This window comes from Dendrobates tinctorius, unplaced genomic scaffold (genome assembly GCF_039654945.1).
Source record: "Dendrobates tinctorius isolate UK_male_01 unplaced genomic scaffold, ASM3965494v1 ptg000093l, whole genome shotgun sequence".
NCBI lineage: Eukaryota > Metazoa > Chordata > Amphibia > Anura > Dendrobatidae > Dendrobates > Dendrobates tinctorius.
Genome location: NW_027361761.1, coordinates 23508157 through 23530250, shown reverse-complemented (window position 1 = coordinate 23530250; position 22094 = coordinate 23508157). Strand labels below are relative to the sequence as shown.

The 22094-nt window shown below is 46.7% G+C and overlaps 1 protein-coding gene across 5 annotated transcripts in view; it reads left to right on the top strand.

The window, feature by feature from the left end:
- The window catches only part of LOC141098613 (adhesion G protein-coupled receptor F5-like), a 231066-nt gene that overhangs the window by 155144 nt on the left and 53828 nt on the right, over nucleotides 1–22094 (top strand). For all 5 annotated transcript variants that reach the window (XM_073586579.1, XM_073586582.1, XM_073586581.1 and 2 more), the window contains exons 4-5: nucleotides 18817–18963; nucleotides 20373–20537. In XM_073586579.1, the coding sequence (XP_073442680.1) occupies nucleotides 18817–18963; nucleotides 20373–20537 (312 nt within the window). The remainder of the gene's footprint in view (nucleotides 1–18816; nucleotides 18964–20372; nucleotides 20538–22094) is intronic.

The following is a 22094-nucleotide window of genomic DNA, read 5'->3' as shown; positions in this document are numbered from 1 at the left end:
GTCTGGAGCCCTCCTATAACCACAGTCTGGATGTGTAGCCTGGAGCCCCCTATAACAGCAGTCTGGATGTGTAGTCTGGAGCCCCCCCATAACAGCAGTCTGGATTTATAGTCTGAAGCCCCCTATAACAGAAGTCTGGATGTGTAGTGTGGAGCCCCCTATAACAGCAGTCTGGATGTGTAATCTGAAGCCCCCTATAACAGCAGTCTGGATGTATAGTGTGGGGCCCCCTATAACAGCAGTCTGGATGTGTAGTCTGGAGCCCCCTGCAACAGCAGTCTGGATGTGAAGTCTGGAGCCCCCTATAACAGCAGTCTGGATGTATAGTGTGGGGGCCCCCTATAACAGCAGACTGGATGTGTAGTCTGGAGCCCCACATAACAGCAGTCTGGATGTGTAGTCTAGAGCCCCCCTATAACAGCAGTCTGGGTGTGTAGTCTGGAACCCCCTACAACAGCAGTCTGGATGTGTGGTCTGGTGCCCCCTATAACTGCAGTCTGGATGTGTAGTCTGGAGCCCCCTATAACAGCAGTCTGGATGTGTAGTCTGGAGCCCCCTATAACAGCAGTCTGGATGTGTGGTCTGGAGCCCCCTATAACAGCAGTCTGGATGTGTGGTCTGGAGCCCCCTATAACAGCAGTCTGGATATGTAGTCTGGAGCCCCCTATAACAGCAGTCTGGATATGTAGTCTGGAGCCCCCTATAACAGTAGTCTAATGTGTAGTCTGGAACCCCCTATAACAGCAGTCTGGATGTGTAGTCTGGAGCCCCCTATAACAGCAGTCTGTGTAGTCTGGAGCCCCCTATAACAGCAGTCTGGATGTATAGTGTGGGGCCCCCTATAACAGCAGTCTGGATGTGTAGTCTGGAGCCCCCTGTAAGAGCAGTCTGGATGTGTAGTCTGGAGCCCCCTATAACAGCAGTCTGGATGTATAGTGTGGGGGCCCCCCATAACAGCAGACTGGATGTGTAGTCTGGAGCCCCCTATAACAGCAGTCTGGATGTGTAGTCTAGAGCCCCCCTATAACAGCAGTCTGGATGTGCAGTCTGGAGCCCCTTATAGCAGCAGTCTGGATGTGTGGTCTGGAGCCCCCTATAACAGCAGTCTGGATGTGTGGTCTGGAGCCCCCTATAACAGCAGTCTGGATATGTAGTCTGGAGCCCCCTATAACAGCAGTCTGGATATGTAGTCTGGAGCCCCCTATAACAGCAGTCTGGATGTGTGGTCTGGAGCCCCCTATAACAGCAGTCTGGATGTGTATTGTGGCGCCCCCTATAACAGCAGTCTGGATGTGTAGTCTGGAGCCCCCTATAACAGCAGTCTGGATGTATAGTGTGGGGGCCCCCTATAACAGCAGACTGGATGTGTAGTCTGGAGCCCCCTGTAACAGCAGTCTGGATGTGTAGTCTGGAGCCCCCTGTAACAGCAGTCTGGATGTGTAGTCTGGAGCCCCCTATAACAGCAGTCTGGATGTATAGTGTGGGGGCCCCCTTTAACAGCAGACTGGATGTGTAGTCTGGAGCCCCCTGTAACAGCAGTCTGGATGTGTAGTCTGGAGCCCCCTATAACAGCAGTCTGGATGTATAGTGTGGGGGCCCCCTATAACAGCAGTCTGGATGTGTAGTCTGGAGCCCCCTATAACAGCAGTCTGGATGTATAGTGTGGGGGCCCCTATAACAGCAGACTGGATGTGTAGTCTGGAGCCCCCTGTAACAGCAGTCTGGATGTGTAGTCTAGAGCCCCCCTGTAACAGCAGTCTGGATGTGTAGTCTGGAGCCCCCTATAACAGCAGTCTGGATGTATAGTGTGGGGGCCCCCTATAACAGCAGACTGGATGTGTAGTCTAGAGCCCCCTATAACAGCAGTCTGGATGTGTAGTCTGGAACCCCCTACAACAGCAGTCTGGATGTGTGGTCTGGAGCCCCCTATAACAGCCGTCTGGATGTGTAGTCTGGAGCCCCCTATAACAGCAGTCTGGATGTGTAGTCTGGAGCCCCCTATAACAGCAGTCTGGATGTGTGGTCTGGAGCCCCCTATAACAGCAGTCTGGATGTGTGGTCTGGAGCCCCCTATAACAGCAGTCTGGATATGTAGTCTGGAGCCCCCTATAACAGCAGTCTGGATATGTAGTCTGGAGCCCCCTATAACAGTAGTCTGATGTGTAGTCTGTAGCCCCCTATAACAGCAGTCTGGATGTGTAGTGTGGCGCCCCCTATAACAGCAGTCTGGATGTGTAGTATGGAGCCCCCTATAACAGCAGTCTGGATGTATAGTGTGGGGGCCCCCCATAACAGCAGACTGGATGTGTAGTCTGGAGCCCCCTATAACAGCAGTCTGAATGTGTAGTCTAGAGCCCCCCTATAACAGCGGTCTGGATGTGTAGTCTGGAACCCCCTACAACAGCAGTCTGGAACCCCCTACAACAGCAGTCTGGATGTGTGGTCTGAAGCCCCCTATAACAGCAGTCTGGATGTGTGGTCTGGAGCCCCCTATAACAGCAGTCTGGATGTGTGGTCTGGAGCCCCCTATAACAGCAGTCTGGATATGTAGTCTGGAGCCCCCTATAACAGCAGTCTGGATATGTAGTCTGGAGCCCCCTATAACAGTAGTCTAATGTGTAGTCTGGAACCCCCTACAACAGCAGTCTGGATGTGTAGTCTGGAGCCCCCTATAACAGCAGTCTGTGTAGTCTGGAGCCCCCTATAACAGCAGTCTGGATGTATAGTGTGGGGCCCCCTATAACAGCAGTCTGGATGTGTAGTCTGGAGCCCCCTGTAAGAGCAGTCTGGATGTGTAGTCTGGAGCCCCCTATAACAGCAGTCTGGATGTATAGTGTGGGGGCCCCCCATAACAGCAGACTGGATGTGTAGTCTGGAGCCCCCTATAACAGCAGTCTGGATGTGCAGTCTGGAGCCCCCTATAACAGCAGTCTGGATGTGTGGTCTGGAGCCCCCTATAACAGCAGTCTGGATGTGTATTGTGGCGCCCCCTATAGCAGCAGTCTGGATGTGTGGTCTGGAGCCCCCTATAACAGCAGTCTGGATGTGTGGTCTGGAGCCCCCTATAACAGCAGTCTGGATATGTAGTCTGGAGCCCCCTATAACAGCAGTCTGGATGTGTGGTCTGGAGCCCCCTATAACAGCAGTCTGGATGTGTATTGTGGCGCCCCCTATAACAGCAGTCTGGATGTGCAGTCTGGAGCCCCCTATAACAGCAGTCTGGATGTATAGTGTGGGGGCCCCCTATAACAGCAGACTGGATGTGTAGTCTGGAGCCCCCTGTAACAGCAGTCTGGATGTGTAGTCTGGAGCCCCCTATAACAGCAGTCTGGATGTATAGTGTGGGGGCCCCCTATAATAGCAGACTGGATGTGTAGTCTGGAGCCCCCTGTAACAGCAGTCTGGATGTGTAGTCTGGAGCCCCCTATAACAGCAGTCTGGATGTATAGTGTGGGGGCCCCCTATAACAGCAGTCTGGATGTGTAGTCTGGAGCCCCCTATAACAGCAGTCTGGATGTATAGTGTGGGGGCCCCCTATAACAGCAGACTGGATGTGTAGTCTGGAGCCCCCTGTAACAGCAGTCTGGATGTGTAGTCTAGAGCCCCCCTGTAACAGCAGTCTGGATGTGTAGTCTGGAGCCCCCTATAACAGCAGTCTGGATGTATAGTGTGGGGGCCCCCTATAACAGCAGACTGGATGTGTAGTCTAGAGCCCCCCTATAACAGCAGTCTGGATGTGTAGTCTGGAACCCCCTACAACAGCAGTCTGGATGTGTGGTCTGGAGCCCCCTATAACAGCAGTCTGGATGTGTAGTCTGGAGTCCCCTATAACAGCAGTCTGGATGTGTAGTCTGGAGCCCCCTATAACAGCAGTCTGGATGTGTGGTCTGGAGCCCCCTATAACAGCAGTCTGGATGTGTGGTCTGGAGCCCCCTATAACAGCAGTCTGGATATGTAGTCTGGAGCCCCCTATAACAGCAGTCTGGATATGTAGTCTGGAGCCCCCTATAACAGTAGTCTGATGTGTAGTCTGGAGCCCCCTATAACAGCAGTCTGGATGTGTGGTCTGGAGCCCCCTATAACAGCAGTCTGGATGTGTAGTGTGGCGCCCCCTATAACAGCAGTCTGGATGTGTAGTATGGAGCCCCCTATAACAGCAGTCTGTGTAGTCTGGTGCCCCCTATAACAGCAGTCTGGATGTGTAGTCTGGAGCCCCCTATAACAGCAGTCTGGATGTATAGTGTGGGGGCCCCCCATGACAGCAGACTGGATGTGTAGTCTGGAGCCCCCTATAACAGCAGTCTGAATGTGTAGTCTAGAGCCCCCCTATAACAGCGGTCTGGATGTGTAGTCTGGAACCCCCTACAACAGCAGTCTGGATGTGTGGTCTGGAGCCCCCTATAACAGTATTCTGGATGTGTAGTCTGGAGCCCCCTATAACAGCAGTCTGGATGTGTAGTCTGGAGCCCCTTATAGCAGCAGTCTGGATGTGTGGTCTGGAGCCCCCTATAACAGCAGTCTGGATGTGTGGTCTGGAGCCCCCTATAACAGCAGTCTGGATGTGTGGTCTGGAGCCCCCTATAACAGCAGTCTGGATGTGTAGTGTGGCGCCCCCTATAACAGCAGTCTGGATGTGTAGTCTGGAGCCCCCTATAACAGCCGTCTGGATGTTTAGTGTGGGGGCCCCCTATAACAGCAGACTGGATGTGTAGTCTGGAGCCCCCTGTAACAGCAGTCTGGATGTGTAGTCTGGAGCCCCCTATAACAGCAGTCTGGATGTATAGTGTGGGGGCCCCCTATAACAGCAGACTGGATGTGTGGTCTGGAGCCCCCTATAACAGCAGTCTGGATGTGTAGTCTAGAGCCCCCCTATAACAACAGTCTGGATGTGTAGTCTGGAACCCCCTACAACAGCAGTCTGGATGTGTGGTCTGGAGCCCCCTATAACAGCAGACTGGATGTGTAGTCTGGAGCCCCCTGTAACAGCAGTCTGGATGTGTAGTCTAGAGCCTCCCTGTAACAGCAGTCTGGATGTGTAGTCTGGAGCCCCCTATAACAGCAGTCTGGATGTATAGTGTGGGGGCCCCCTATAACAGCAGACTGGATGTGTAGAATAGATCCCCCCTATAACAGCAGTCTGGATGTGTAGTCTGGAACCCCCTACAGCAGCAGTCTGGATGTGTGGTCTGGAGCCCCCTATAACAGCAGTCTGGATGTGTAGTCTGGAGCCCCCTATAACAGCAGTCTGGATGTGTAGTCTGGAGCCCCCTATAACAGCAGTCTGGATGTGTGGTCTGGAGCCCCCAATAACAGCAGTCTGGATGTGTGGTCTGGAGCCCCCTATAACAGCAGTCTGGATATGTAGTCTGGAGCCCCCTATAACAGCAGTCTGGATATGTAGTCTGGAGCCCCCTATAACAGTAGTCTGATGTGTAGTCTGGAGCCCCCTATAACAGCAGTCTGGATGTGTGGTCTGGAGCCCCCTATAACAGCAGTCTGGTTGTGTAGTGTGGCGCCCCCTATAACAGCAGTCTGGATGTGTAGTATGGAGCCCCCTATAACAGCAGTCTGTGTAGTCTGGTGCCCCCTATAACAGCAGTCTGGATGTGTAGTCTGGAGCCCCCTATAACAGCAGTCTGGATGTATAGTGTGGGGGCCCCCCATAACAGCAGACTGGATGTGTAGTCTGGAGCCCCCTATAACAGCAGTCTGAATGTGTAGTCTAGAGCCCCCCTATAACAGCGGTCTGGATGTGTAGTCTGGAACCCCCTACAACAGCAGTCTGGATGTGTGGTCTGGAGCCCCCTATAACAGCAGTCTGGATGTGTAGTCTGGAGCCCCCTATAACAGCAGTCTGGATGTGTAGTCTGGAGCCCCTTATAGCAGCAGTCTGGATGTGAGGTCTGGAGCCCCCTATAACAGCAGTCTGGATGTGTAGTCAGGAGCCCCCTATAACAGCAGTCTGGATGTATAGTGTGGGGGCCCCCTATAACAGCAGAAAGGATGTGTAGCCTGGAGCCCCCTGTAACAGCAGTCTGGATGTGTAGTCTGGAGCCCCCTATAACAGCAGTCTGGATGTATAGTGTGGGGGCTCCCTGTAACAGCAGACTGGATGTGTAGTCTGGAGCCCCCTATAATAGCAGTCTGGATGTGTAGTCTAGAGCCCCCCCTATAACAGCAGTCTGGATGTGTAGTCTGGAACCCCCTACAACAGCATTCTGGATGTGTGGTCTGGAGCCCCCTATATCAGCAGTCTGGATGTATAGTGTGGGGGCCCCCTATAACAGCAGACTGGATGTGTAGTCTGGAGCCCCCTGTAACAGCAGTCTGGATGTGTAGTCTGGAGCCCCCTATAACAGCAGCCTGGATGTATAGTGTGGGGGCCCCCTATAACAGCAGACTGGATGTGTAGTCTGGAGCCCCCTATAATAGCAGACTGGATGTGTAGTCTGGAGCCCCCTGTAACAGCAGTCTGGATGTGTAGTCTGGAGCCCCCTATAACAGCAGCCTGGATGTATAGTGTGGGGGCCCCCTATAACAGCAGACTGGATGTGTAGTCTGGAGCCCCCTGTAACAGCAGTCTGAATGTGTAGTCTGGAGCCCCCTATAACAGCAGCCTGGATGTATAGTGTGGGGGCCCCCTATAACAGCAGTCTGGATGTGTAGTCTGGAGCCCCCTATAACAGCAGCCTGGATGTATAGTGTGGGGTCCCCCTATAACAGCAGACTGGATGTGTAGTCTGGAGCCCCCTATAACAGCAGTCTGGATGTGTAGTCTGGAACCCCTATAACAGCAGTCTGGATGTGTGGTCTGGAGCCCCCTATAACAGCAGTCTGGATGTGTGGTCTGGAGCCCCCTATAACAGCAGTCTTAATATGTAGTCTGGAGCCCCCTATAACAGCAGTCTGGATATGTAGTCTGGAGCCCCCTATAACAGTAGTCTGATGTGTAGTCTGGAGCCCCCTATAACAGCAGTCTGGATGTGTGGTCTGGAGCCCCCTATAACAGCAGTCTGGATGTGTAGTGTGGCACCCCCTATAACAGCAGTCTGGATGTTTAGTATGGAGCCCCCTATAACAGCAGTCTGTGTAGTCTGGATATGTAGTCTGGTGCCCCCTATAACAGCAGTCTGTGTAGTCTGGATCCCCCTATAACAGCAGTCTGGATGTGTAGTCTGGAGCCCCCTATAACAGCAGTCTGGATGTGTAGTCTGGAGCCCCCTATAACAGCAGTCTGTGTAGTCTGGAGCCCCCTATAACAGCAGTCTGGATGTGTAGTCTGGAGCCCCCTATAACAGCAGTCTGGATGTGTAGTCTGGAGCCTCCTATAACAGCAGTCTGGATGTGTAGTCTGGAGCCCCCTGTAACAGCAGTCTGGATGTGTAGTCTGGAGCCCCCTATAACAGCAGTCTAGATGTGTAGTCTAGAGCCCCCCTATAACAGCAGTCTGGATGTGTAGTCTGGAACCCCCTACAACAGCAGTCTGGATGTGTGGTCTGGAGCCCCCTATAACAGCAGTCTGGATGTGTGGTCTGGAGCCCCCTATAACAGCAGTCTGGATATGTAGTCTGGAGCCCCCTATAACAGCATTCTGGATATGTAGTCTGGAGCCCCCTATAACAGTAGTCTGATGTGTAGTCTGGAGCCCCCTATAACAGCAGTCTGGATGTGTGGTCTGGAGCCCCCTATAACAGCAGTCTGGATGTGTAGTGTGGCGCCCCCTATAACAGCAGTCTGGATGTGTAGTGTGGCGCCCCCTATAACAGCAGTCTGGATGTGTAGTATGGAGCCCCCTATAACAGCAGTCTGGATTTGTAGTCTGGAGCCCCTATAACAGCAGTCTGGATGTGTAGTCTGGAGCCCCCTATAACAGCAGTCTGGATGTGTAGTCTGGAGCCCTCTATAACAGCAGTCTGTGTAGTCTGGATCCCCCTATAACAGCAGTCTGGATGTGTAGTCTGGAGCCCCCTATAACAGCAGTCTGGATGTGTAGTCTGGAGCCCCCTATAACAGCAGTCTGTGTAGTCTGGAGCCCCCTATAACAGCAGTCTGGATGTGTAGTCTGGAGCCTCCTATAACAGCAGTCTGGATGTGTAGTCTGGAGCCCCCTATAACAGCAGTCTGGATGTGTAGTCTGGAGCCTCCTATAACAGCAGTCTGGATGTGTAGTCTGGAGCCCCCTATAACAGCAGTCTGTGTAGTCTGGAGCCCCCTATAACAGCAGTCTGGATGTGTAGTCTGGAGACCCCTATAACAGCAGTCTGGATGTGTAGTCTGGAGCCTCCTATAACAGCAGTCTGGATGTGTAGTCTGGAGCCCCCTATAACAGCAGTCTGGATGTGAAGTCTGGAGCCCCCTATAACAGCAGTCTGGATGTGTAGTCTGGAGCCTCCTATAACAGCAGTCTGGATGTGTAGTCTGGAGCCCCCTATAACAGCAGTCTGGATGTGTAGTCTGGAGCCTCCTATAACAGCAGTCTGGATGTGTAGTCTGGAGCCTCCTATAACAGCAGTCTGGATGTGTAGTCTGGAGCCCCCTATAACAGCAGTCTGTGTAGTCTGGAGCCCCCTATAACAGCAGTCTGGATGTGTAGTCTGGAGACCCCTATAACAGCAGTCTGGATGTGTAGTCTGGAGCCTCCTATAACAGCAGTCTGGATGTGTAGTCTGGAGCCCCCTATAACAGCAGTCTGGATGTGTAGTCTGGAGCCCCCTATAACAGCAGTCTGGATGTGTAGTCTGGAGCCTCCTATAACAGCAGTCTGGATGTGTAGTCTGGAGCCTCCTATAACAGCAGTCTGGATGTGTAGTCTGGAGCCCCCTATAACAGCAGTCTGGATGTGTAGTCTGGAGCCCCCTATAACAGCAGTCTGGATGTGTAGTCTGGAGCCCCCTATAACAGCAGTCTGGATGTGTAGTCTGGAGCCCCCTATAACAGCAGTCTGGATGTGTAGTCTGGAGCCCCCTATAACAGCAGTCTGGATGTGTAGTCTGGAGCTCTCCCTATAACTGCAGTCTGGATGTGTAGTCTGGAGCCCCCTATAACAGCAGTCTGGATGTGTAGTCTGGAGCCCCCTATAACAGCAGTCTGGATGTGAAGTCTGGAGCCCCCTATAACAGCAGTTTGGATGTGTAGTCTGGAGCCTCCTATAACAGCAGTCTGGATGTGTAGTCTGGAGCCCCCTATAACAGCAGTCTGGATGTGTAGTCTGGAGCCCCCTATAACAGCAGTCTGGATGTGTAGTCTGGAGCCTCCTATAACAGCAGTCTGGATGTGTAGTCTGGAGCCTCCTATAACAGCAGTCTGGATGTGTAGTCTGGAGCCCCCATAACAGCAGTCTGGATGTGTAGTCTGGAGCCCCCTATAACAGCAGTCTGTGTAGTCTGGAGCCCCCTATAACAGCAGTCTGGATGTGTAGTCTGGAGCCCCCTATAACAGCAGTCTGGATGTGTAGTCTGGAGACCCCTATAACAGCAGTCTGGATGTGTAGTCTGGAGCCCCCTATAACAGCAGTCTGGATGTGTAGTCTGGAGCTCTCCCTATAACTGCAGTCTGGATGTGTAGTCTGGAGCCCCCTATAACAGCAGTCTGGATGTGTAGTCTGGAGCCCCCTATAACAGCAGTCTGGATGTGTAGTCTGGAGCCTCCTATAACAGCAGTCTGGATGTGTAGTCTGGAGCCTCCTATAACAGCAGTCTGGATGTGTAGTCTGGAGCCCCCTATAACAGCAGTCTGGATGTGTAGTCTGGAGCCCCCTATAACAGCAGTCTGTGTAGTCTGGAGCCCCCTATAACAGCAGTCTGGATGTGTAGTCTGGAGCCCCCTATAACAGCAGTCTGGATGTGTAGTCTGGAGCCCCCTATAACAGCAGTCTGGATGTGTAGTCTGGAGCCCCCTATAACAGCAGTCTGGATGTGTAGTCTGGAGCTCTCCCTATAACTGCAGTCTGGATGTGTAGTCTGGAGCCTCCTATAACAGCAGTCTGGATGTGTAGTCTGGATCCCCCTATAACAGCAGTCTGGATGTGTAGTCTGGAGCCCCCTATAACAGCAGTCTGGATGTGTAGTCTGGAGCCCCCTATAACAGCAGTCTGTGTAGTCTGGAGCCCCCTATAACAGCAGTCTGGATGTGTAGTCTGGAGCCCCCTATAACAGCAGTCTGGATGTGTAGTCTGGAGCCCCCTATAACAGCAGTCTGGATGTGTAGTCTGGAGCCCCCTATAACAGCAGTCTGGATGTGTAGTCTGGAGCTCTCCCTATAACAGCAGTCTGGATGTGTAGTCTGGAGCCTCCTATAACAGCAGTCTGGATGTGTAGTCTGGATCCCCCTATAACAGCAGTCTGGATGTGTAGTCTGGAGCCCCCTATAACAGCAGTCTGGATGTGTAGTCTGGAGCCCCCTATAACAGCAGTCTGTGTAGTCTGGTGCCCCCTATAACAGCAGTCTGGATTTGTAGTCTGGAGCCCCTATAACAGCAGTCTGGATGTGTAGTATGGAGCCCCCTATAACAGCAGTCTGGATGTGTAGTCTGGTGCCCCCTATAACAGCAGTCTGGATGTGTAGTCTGGAGCCCCCTATAACAGCAGTCTGGATGTGTAGTCTGGAGCCCCCTATAACAGCAGTCTGGATGTGTAGTCTGGAGCCCCCTATGTCGGTGAATATTTTTCCTTCCCTTTCTGGATTGTCCTCGTCTTGTTCTTGCGTCCCCTGTGTTCCTGTGTTGTAGACCCTTAGAGACGACACAGGGGAATGAGTGTCCGGTATTTGGTGTTTCGTCTCCGGCTCGGTACCGGATCCCGCTGCCTGTGGCGGTAGATGACGCCTCACCACGCCTGGTGTTATCGGGATCAGTGCTCGGTGAATGGCGCTCATCGTCTTCTTTCTGACGTCATCACTGCAGATTGGAATCCCATTCCTTAGAAATCATGCAGAAACCTGCGCCGCCGCTCAGCATTATGTGCAGGACGTCGGTGTCAGACCGTTACGGTAGCGGCGCGCTCACACAATGGCGTTACAGATTGTATCTCCGTCTTGTTATTATAGCATCTCCTGACCTTCCAGACACCCGGGGGCGCCGCTCTACTCTGAGTCTACAGAGCTAAAGTCTAACTTCACTTAAAGGGAACCTGTCGGCATGTGCTTACAGACGGCAGCAGAGATCCGGCTGTGCCGGTGCAGGGATCACTGTGCAGATTATACTTCTTATTATAGAGATCCAATGTGTCAGTGATGAGAAAGCTAGAGAGGAAGTCACATGTATATCAGGCTGAAAGTGCGCAGGGGGCGTGTCACAAGTGGCCTAAGTGCAATGACACGCCCCCAGTGCTCTTCCAGCCTGATTTCTTTCTTAAACGTATAGGCAATAATGCTCCCTGGGGAAAATACTATGCAAATTAGGTCTCTACCCAAAGGGAGAAAACTTGCTCTCTAGTGCCACCTATTGGTGGGATCTACCCTATATACCCCCTCTAAAAGATAACACCCCCATCTGCAGGCTGCTGTTTCAGGTTCTTGCCCCTTGTTAGTGCAGGGTTGGGTTCTGATTGACTGGTGAGAACCCTTGGATATTGGTCTAGGGGAAACCGTTTCTCCTTGTGGGGGCTGCCATGAAACTACTCAGCTCTCAAAAAAAGCTGCCTCTGCACTGCCACCTATTGGAGGTCCTATGTGTGACACACATGAATTAGGATAATAGCCAAGCCAAATGGAAGAGACCTCCAAATGCTGGCCACTGTTTCAGGATTTTTGCCCCTCATTAGTGCAGAGTAAGGTTCTGCTTGGCTGGGCGAGAAGCTCAGGATATTCATCTAGGGAGATATGTTTTTCCTTATGGAGGCGGCCAAAGTATCCCTTGCCAATAAGGTATGCAAATTGTCTCTCTAATGCCACCTATTGGAGGAAGCTGCCCTATAAGTCTCATCTAAAAGGAAAATATACCCATGTTCTGGCAGCTATTTCATGTTCCTGCCCCATATCAGTGCAGGGCAGGGATTTAATTGACTGGTGAGAGGCCTTGGATATTTGGACTAGGGGGTAGTATGTTGTCTTTTGGAGATGAAAAAGATCTAGCAATGCTTTCTGGGAAAAAAAGATATGCAAATTAGCCCTCTTACAAGAGGAAGAAAGCTAACTCTATAGCGCCACCTATTGTAAAATGTCACCCTACCAGCCTTGATATGACTTACGATATTGGCCAAACCATAAGTAAGAGACTGCTGTTTTGTTTTTTTTCACCCTCATCAGTGCAGGGTAAGGCAATTGATAGCTGGAAGAGAGGACTTTTAGTAGAGGTCTATGGGGGGATACTCAGTTGTCCTCCTTGTCTGAGCCTGAGCTGCGCTACGACATAGGATGCAATCTGACGACGATGATGATGATGTCTGTGTATATCGTGTTGTTAGCAACAGTTTGCCCCCCTGGCACAGAGATGGGTACAGCTCTCATAAAATCCCCTGCAGCCCCCGCGTCAGACTGCAGTGAATGAAAACACCAATGAATCTCAGCCTGACAAGAGAGCGCTTTACTCAGATTTCAGAAAAAAACTCTTTAGATGTTCTCCAATATTCTGAAGACTCGTTTGCTGTGAAAATCCCAAAAGATGAGTGAGTAAATAAATACAGAACCGTTATTTCAGGAATCTGCAGTAGCCTGCAGTCCACTCTCGGACAGTAAGGCTGTGTGCACACGTTGCGTTTTTTCAATGCAGATTTGTCACAAACCTGAAGGGATTCCTGGTTCCAGCAAAGTGAAAGAGAATCCTGACGTCTCATGCACACGTCGCTTATTTTTTCCCTGCAAATTTGGTGCAGATTTATCAATTCTTTCAGCATTTTACAGAAAAATCTGCACCAAAAATGAATGTAAAAAAGCATGAAGAATGAGCCTATTTTACGCAGCGTTTTTGCAGAAATTTTTGCGCCAAGTACTTCACTTCCCTTATAGAAAACACTCAGCTATGAGAAATGTTAGGTTGGTACAGGTTTTCTAACCCAGGATTTATACATATTCCCCCTGTCGACACTCATTAAAAAGTTCACTTGCCCAAGTTTTATCTAAAGAAAACTAGAATCTTCCCCTGACGTGTCTGGCCCTTCATCTGTTATTCCTCCTGTTACTATTACCTTTGTCAGAGGAATCCGTTAGTGTCGCAAAAGGAAAATGATATCCAGCAATTTATTCATATTTTTCCAGGAGGAATAACAAAGAAACGACACTACAGCAATTGATCCTTATCTAAAAAAGAACAAAAAAAAGCTGGAATCTTCCCCTGACGTGTCTTGCCATTTCTCTGTTATTCCTCCTGGAAGTGTAAGCATATATGAACAACTCGCCGTCAGTAGGATCTGTCAGGTCGGATTTGAATAGTGTCATAGAAGGAGAAGGATAATCAGCAATTAATCAGATATTTCCAGGAGGAATAACAGAGGAGCCGCACAATAGAGATTTCTAAAAGAAAAGCTGATACCTAAAATATTTAAAATGTAAGCTAATTATTCCAATATTGCTACTTTATGGAAAATGCTAGTATTTCTCATTGGAGAGCGGATCCGTCCTCTCTAACATACGCGGTAACAGACAGGACCAAATTAATTAAAGGGGTTAATCTTGCTCTGACAACTGACAAATTCCTAACACTTATTTGTTACATTCCAGCAATGTCATGTTTAATCCTTAACAATGTTGTGTTATAAGGGATCATGAATGTCCTGGATGAGGAAGGGTAATTAGGGTACTTAGTTGTGCAGCCACAGATGTAGTGTTATAAGGGATCATGAATGTCCTGGATGAGACTGGGTAATTAGGGTACTTAGTTGTGCATCAGCAGATGCAGTGTTATAAGGGATCATGAATGTCCTGGATGAGGCTGGGTAATTAGGGTACTTAGTTGTGCAGTCGCCAATGCAAAGTATTATGTGAAATCATGAATGTCCTGGAAGAGACAAGATATTTTGGGTACTTAGCTGTGACGTCGCCGATGCAAAGTATTATAAAGAATCATGAATGTCCTGGATGAGGCAGAGTAATTAGGGTACTTAGTGGTGCAGTTGCGATGGAAAGTATTATAAGGAATCATGAATGTTCTGGATGAGGCAGGGTAATTAGGGTACTTAGTGGTGCAGTCGCCGATGGAAAGTATTATAAGGAATCATGAATGTCCTGGATGAAGCTGGGTAATTAGGGTACTTAGTTGTGCAATCGCCGATGGAAAGTATTATAAGGAGTCATGAATGTCCTGGATGAAGCTGGGTAATTAGGGTACTTAGTTGCGCAGTCGCCGATGGAAAGTATTATAAGGAGTCATGAATGTCCTGGATGAAGCTGGGTAATTAGGGTACTAAGTGGTGCAGTCGCCGATGGAAAGTATTCTAAAGAATCATGAATGTCCTGGATGAAGCTGGGTAATTAGGGTACTTAGTTGTGCAGTCGCCGATGGAAAGCATTATAAGGAGTCATGAATGTCCTGGATGAAGCAGGGTAATTGGGGTACTTAGTTGTGGAGTTACCGATGCAAAATATTATAAGAAATCATGAATGTCCTGGATGAGACATGGTGATTAGAGTACCTAGTTGTGCAGCCGCTGGTGCAAAGTTTTATAAGGAATCCTGTATGTCCAGGATGAGGCAGAGTAATTAGGGTACTTAGTTGTGCAGCCACCGGTGCAGACCACCACTCTGATCCTCTGGTAAAAGGGCTCATAGCAGATCACAGAGTTGGTACAGCCTCTCCCTGTAATCTTACCCCATAAATCCTGAGACATGAGACCGATATACCCGATAACGGAGTGATCAATGTTATTCTCGCGCTTCAGCTCCTTAAAGATTATTACAGATTGCTTTGGGGACATTTTTTATATTTATTTAAATGTATGTTTTTCGGGCTTAAAAAAAATTTTGCAATTCATTTTTATTAAAAAAAATGTGCAGCATTTTCCTGTTAAGACCCATTGTTTGCTTGCACATTGCTGGCTGTTGAATGAGTTAACTGAGTCTCCATCAATGAGCTCGTACTGTTGTGCAGTTACAATGCCTTTCAACGTGTTTTTCTGAGCTCCTCTGTGCTGATAATAATGAAAACATCCACTCTTTATTTTGTCATCTTAAAAATATGTAAATTATAAAATGCACAGCACACGGAGAACTGTTGATGTATTTTGAATCAGTTGGTTCTTAAAGGATATGTTCACCTTATGGGGCATTTTTTTTAATTAATTGCATGCATTTTTGGCTAAAAAATACTTTTTGCCATTGGGTTTCATAAAAAAAAAATTGCACCCTTTGGCTTTTACAGGCTCTTAGTTTGCTATACATTGCTGCCTCCAGAATGAGAGAACTGAGGATACATCAGTGACTCTGTTATCTGTCTTTTTCTGAACTCCTCTGACTACAGAACACATCTAGAGCTGAACTTGGATGTCATAAATAAAAGGAGGTCAGGAAAACTGACAGATAAAAGTGATGCTGTCCAAACTCCCCCATCAAAACGAGCTGACTGAAGGGTACTCAGTTAACTCAGGGGAAAAAAAAGAGACATTTAAGCAAAAGTCAAACGGTGCAAAATTTTTAATGCAAAAAGTATTTGTAGGCCCAAATACAGGCATTTAAATTAAATAAATTGGGTGTGTATATCCCTTTTACATTGTCAATGATCCTTCCCGATCGCTGCCCAGTGTAAACATGCCGAGAGGTCAAATTGCAAATGCACTGTTTATAATATTTGTGCATCGCCATAACACAGATAAGATAACTTAGTTTCACTTGCAGTCCTATGCAAAACTCCTACTAAAATGTCTTGAGTGTGCCAAAAAGGGGGAATTACATTACAGTTGTGCTCAAAAGTTTACATACCCCGCAGGAATTTTTGCTTTCTTGGCCTTATTTCAGAAAGTATGGATGATAACAACAAAACTTTGTCTCCACTCATGGTTCGTGGTTGGGTGAAGCCATTTATTGTCAAACTACTGTGTTTTATCATAATGACAACCCAAAACATCCAAATGACCCTGATCAATAGTTCACATACCCCATTTCTTAATACCGTGTATTGCCCCCTCTAACATCAATGACAGCTTGAAGTCTTTTGTGGTAGTTATGGTTGAGGTTCTTTATTTTCTCAGATTGTGAAGCTGCCCACTCTTCTTGGCAAAAAGCCTCCAGTTCCTGTAAGTTCCTGGGCTGCCTACCATGAACTGCCCGCTTGAGATCTCTTGGAACACCTGAATCAGTTAACTAACAAATGGGTATACTTAGTTGCTCCACCATAACAAAAACCCATGACATTTTATTTTTTTAAAAATTCAACTACTACTGAATGTATATATAACCAAATATTCCACCTAGGATAGGTCACAAAAGCAATATACACTGACCCAACAGGAAAGTTTAGCACAATGTACCCTCTCCACTACATAAAAACAGTAATTTTATTATAATAATATAATAATGGGCCCAGCTCAGAACATAATAGGTCATTATGGACTGCTCCTAATCTGTGTCCCCTGATGAGCCCTGATATCTGGAGGGGGTGAAACGCGTCAGGACGATGCTAATGGCACCGGATTCAGATAAGTAACCTATTATGGTCTGAGCTGGGCATGCGATTTCTTTTATGCTAACTGTGGACTTTCAGATTATGACATAGTATCCCCACATCTAATGGGGACTATGAGCCATTGAGCATGCTTAGATATTTATTGACTGAGTGGCTTTGTACTTTGAGTTTATTTATTTCATGTGCAGTTTATTGCAAAAGCCCATTATTTTGAGGGAAAGCTTTAGAATAGTAATCTTTCCAGGTAGTGGAACTCTTGGCCAATTAGTATTTTATATGGCCCAGTTTGCGGGATAACTACTTGGCGAAGAATACCTCTGATTGAGGGTCAGTCTTTATGGGCATGTTTACAATTGATATGTGCAATAAATAAGTGAGCCATTTTTGAACTCATTGTGTCCTATTTTTGGTAATAGCATTGTCTTCTTTTTAAAAAAAATCCTCATTGTCCACTTAGTCTTCCTCTTTTTTGTTTGGGTGGTGATAGGTTTTGTAAATTTTGTTTTGATCTCATTCCAACAGGATTTTTATATGATGAAATAAAATTACTGTTGTTATGTAGTGGTGAGGGTACATTGTGCTAAACTTTCCTGTTGGGTCAGTGTATATTGCTTTTGCGACCTATCCTAGGTGGCGTTAGTTAAAATATTTGGTTATATATACATTCAGGCTATTAAGGTAGTTGAATTTTTAAAAAAATAAAATTTCATGGGTTTTTGTTATGGTGGAGCCGCTTGAGATCTCCCCAGCGGCTCCACCGCTGTGTTTTGGATTGTTGTCATGTTGGAATGTCCAAGTACATCCCATGTGCAGCTTCCAGGCTGATTATTACAAATTTGCCTCCAGAATTTGCTGATAACGTGCTGCATTCATCTTTCCTTAAACTTTGACCAAATTTCCTGTGCCTTTGTATCTCACACATCCCAAAAACATCAGCGATCCACCTCTGTGCTTTACTGTAGGAATGGTGTTCCTTTCATCATAGGCCTTGTTGACCTCTCTCCAAATGTAACGTTTATGGTTGTGTCAAAAAAGTTAAATTTTGGTCTCACCACTCCAAATTACCTTGTTACAGAAATTTTGAGGCTTGTCTCTGTGCTGTTTTGTGTATTGTAGGCGAGATACTTTGTGGCATTTGCTAAGCAATGACTTTCTTTTAGCGACTCCACTATGCAGACCATTTTTCTTCAAGTGCCTCCTTATTGTGCATCTTGAAACAGTCACACTGCTAGTTTTCAGAGAGCCTAGTATTTAGGCTGATGTTATTTGGGAGTTTTTCTTTGTATCTCAAACAATTTTCCTGGCAGTTGTGGATACAATTTTTGTTGGTCTATTTGACCGTGGTTTTGTTTTTACAGAGCCTCTGATTTTCCATTTGTTAATCACCGTTTGTACGCTGCTGACTGGCATTATCAAATCCTTGGATATCTTTTTGTATCTCTTTCCTATTTTATACAGTTCAACTACCTTTTCCCGTAGATCCCTTGAAAATTCTTTTACATTCCCCATGACTCACAATTCAGAAACATCAGTGGCTGGATGAAAGATGCAAGAGTCTGTCTGGATCCCAGAAACTCACTCAGCTTTTATGCACACACACTGATTACAAGCAAACAGGTCACAGGTGAGGATGTACCCTTAGTAGCCATTCAAACCCATTTGTGTCAACTTCTGTGCATGTTATCAAACCAAAATCACCAGGGCATGTGAACTTTTGATCAGAGTAATATGGATGTTTTGGGTTGTCATTATGATAAACGAAAACACAGTAACACAGTAGTTTGACAATAAATGGCTTCACCCAACCACTAACCATGAGTGGAGGAAAAGGTTTGATGTTATCATTCAAATTATCTGAAAAAAGGCCAAGAAAGCAAAAATTTGCCCGGGGTATGTAAAATTTGGGGCACAACTGTATGTGTGACTGTAGATAGCACCACCTGCTGGTGACTACAAGTAATTGCGTGAGCCTGCACTTGATCAATACCTTAGCCTTAAAGGGGCTGTCGAGAATTGTTTTTAAAACGTTGCTGCTTTCTTTTAAAAAAAAAACAGCGCCCCTTCTATACTCTGGTTGTGTGTGGTATTACAGCTCAGTCTCATTCAGTTACATGGAGCAGAATTTTAATACCAGACACTATAATGTCATATTTGCTTAATCTGACCCTATAGGTACCACTTTGTAGCCGTGTGTAATATGTGTTTAACGTACAGCGCTGCACACATTATATTATAAGTCACCCCGCTTTTTCCTTATTATTGCACAGATATATCGGAGTACACAGTGGATATCGAGATCAGCTTCCCAGACGCTTCGTTTGTAAACCAGATAAAAGAGTTGGTGAAGAACCAGACGTTTCTCATCTCGCTTGGCGTCGGCGATGTCAAAATTGACAGTATAGAGGTGACAACAGGTAAAAAGATCATCTGCGTGCGAGCATAGATATATTATCATCTATAGTCGGGTGCGAATGTATTAAAGTCGTCAGATGAATAAATAGAAGATAGCCTACTTGATGACAGTTTCCAGGTAGTCCACTCAGGAAAAGCAACAAGCGGAAACCTGAGAATGGCAATGAAGATCTGAAAGAAGCTGCAATATATGTGAAAAACCTAAGCAGCACTCCCACCTAGTGGTCACATGGTGGTATGACAGTCTACCCCGTGCTGTATTCCCAAAGTTCTTGGCTTCATCCATTACTATAATACTACTGCAATGAAATAAGCAAGGGTGAATATGGATAATATTGTACATTACGTATTTGTGGAGCCAATAACTGTACTTTAACTCCACTCCTCCAATACAGAAACCGGGGAAATGTAGGCATTCTTAGCTAAAAAATATTTTACACTGAATCTGTCAGTAGGATCATCTATCCCAAGCCATCTATATGGGCACGTAGGTCATAGGAAACTGAATAAAATGATACTTTGATAACTGTGATCCGATGTCTTATTGCAGAGAAATCCACGTTTTTCATAATATGTAAATGAGCCATTAAGATCTATGGGAGGGGCATAGGTCTCAACTGAGAATCTGCCTCCAGGGCTTTTTATAAATGAAAGGCAGCATTACCAGTGTGAGACATTGTACATCAGGAGAGCAGACTGTCAGTCATTACATGTCTCACACTGGTATCTCTCCCTTTCATTTATAAATTCTCGGGGAGATCTATCTCCGGCCTATAGATCTTAACAGCTCATTTACATAGTAAGAAAAATTTGTTTTTCTCTGGAATAAGACATCGGATCATAGATATGAAGGTGTCATTTTATTCAGTTATCAATGACCTGCATGCTCATATAGACGGCTTAGGACAATAGATCCTGCTGATAAATTCCCTTTAAACTCATGTTCTATTAATAATTTTGGACCTTTTATATTCAGCATCCTCTATGCATGACAGTGCAAAACAAAATGCAGAATAAGGTAGTCTGGTCATCCGTCCGTCTGCAATCACTATCTCTCTTCTCCCGAGCTCCTCTAGGCTGATTTTTGATCAACTTTCATCTGGCCACAAATCTGCTTACAATTCCCAGATACCTCATTCTGCAATCTTCTATGCACTGTGATACATAGAGGCTGTAGAAGACAAATAATCCAAAATTTCCAACAAATCCCAAAATATATGCTTCTAGGTAAAAAAATTGGCTTTACTTTGTTATCGTGGACTTCAGATGGGTACCATAAAGGCGATCTCTACAGATTCTGTGGACTCCATGGTAAAGGGGGCTCCTGAGCACAGTCTGATTCTTGCACATCATGCTGTACAATATTCCCGCGAGTGTTCACTGACCATTGTTGCTCTTTTTTTTCTTCTAGCTTGTAACCAAACCGGCAGCGATGTGCATTGTGCCTGTGAGAGTGGCTACCTATGGGACGACGCTGTGTGTAAATCTTATGGCAACTGCCCCGGGTACAGCGCAGGCAACTGTGACTGCATCAAAGGCACGAGTATCCCAGAGCAGTACTGTCAGCCCAAGCCAGGTGAGAAGGCCACGCTCCGATGACTCCACTACGGACCCTTGTGGATAATCGAGCCTTCCTGTTAATTAACCTTTGGTAAAAAAGATTCAGCCGTTTTGCGTATACAGCTCCCATGCATAACTATGTGTCTCCAAGGTTAAAGACTACAAGCGCAGGGGACTTATAGTCCAAAGAATTGAATAGAGTCGGTCAAGCAAATGCACTACTGCTCCATTTACATAGAGGCTTCATAGATTAAAGGGCTGGTTCACCTTTTAAAGACATTTTTTTTTACTTAAATGAATGTATTTGAGGCTAAAAATAAATTTTGCAATTGAGTTTCATTAAAAATGTTTGCTTTCTATAGTCTCCATGGTGCCTATTGCTAGATTCAGAATGAGTCAACCCAGAATCAGTCAGTGAGTTCGTTTCTGATAGTCAATGGGAGGCTTTATAACTCTTATCCATCTTTTTTTTGAGCTCCTCTCAGCGGTTTGATGACCACAGACCACATCAAATTAGATTGTGTGGTGAAACAAAGTCTATAAAAGCCAAAACGGTGCAACATTTGTAATGAAACCTAATTGCAAAAATGATTTTTAGCCTCAAATACATGCACATAAGTAAAAAAAATGTTCCCAGAGGTGGATAGGCAACTCATTTAAGTGATGTCATATACTAGTGAAAGTTCATCACTTACTAAGAAGGGAATACCCTTTATGTACAATACGCACCTGACACATCACTTACTAAGATGGGAATACCCTTTAGGTACAATACGCACCTGACACATCACTTACTAAGATGGGAATACCCTTTAGGTACAATACGCACCTGACACATCACTTACTAAGATGGGAATACCCTTTAAGTACAATACGCACCTGACACATCACTAAGAGGGGAATACCCTTTAGGTACAATACGCACCTGACACATCGCTTACTAAGATGGGAATACCCCTTAACTACAATATGCACCTGACACACCACTTACTAATATGGTAATACCTGTTGTGAGATCATCTGTTCATTCATCTTTTGTGTTCGAGGATCTCCCTCTTTTGGTGAAGGAAGGTAGTGAGGCTGATTTAGATGAAAGAAACCAAACACCTGATCAGGTGGATGGTGACTGGGTAATGGGAACTTCAGACTGGATATAAGGCAGCCGACGCCCTTCTGAGTCGCTGGTGATTTCTCTGCTGGATTCTTGGAGACCAGTCTGATTCCTGCTTCCCAAAGATAAGTTTTTGCTCTGCTATTGAACTTATTAGTTTTGGTTTTGTTTACTTTGTTTTTTGGAGGTCAGCCTTCCCCGGCCGGGGGGTGTGCTGGATTCTTTTTCCTTGATCAGTGTTCTCTTTTGCTCTGCTTCCAGAATATTCTGAGTGCTGATATAGGGTTTGAAGTCTAGTGACTTCAGGGTCCTTTTTGCTTATCAGTTGTGTTGGTAATATTTTTAGCAGGGTTTTCTCAGATGGCAGACAGCAGCTTTTCTGTCCTGTCCTTTTTAGTTAGCTTGAGCCCCATCGTTTGCTCAACTTATCTTTCTAGCTGTGTTAGTGTTGTAATCTTGCTT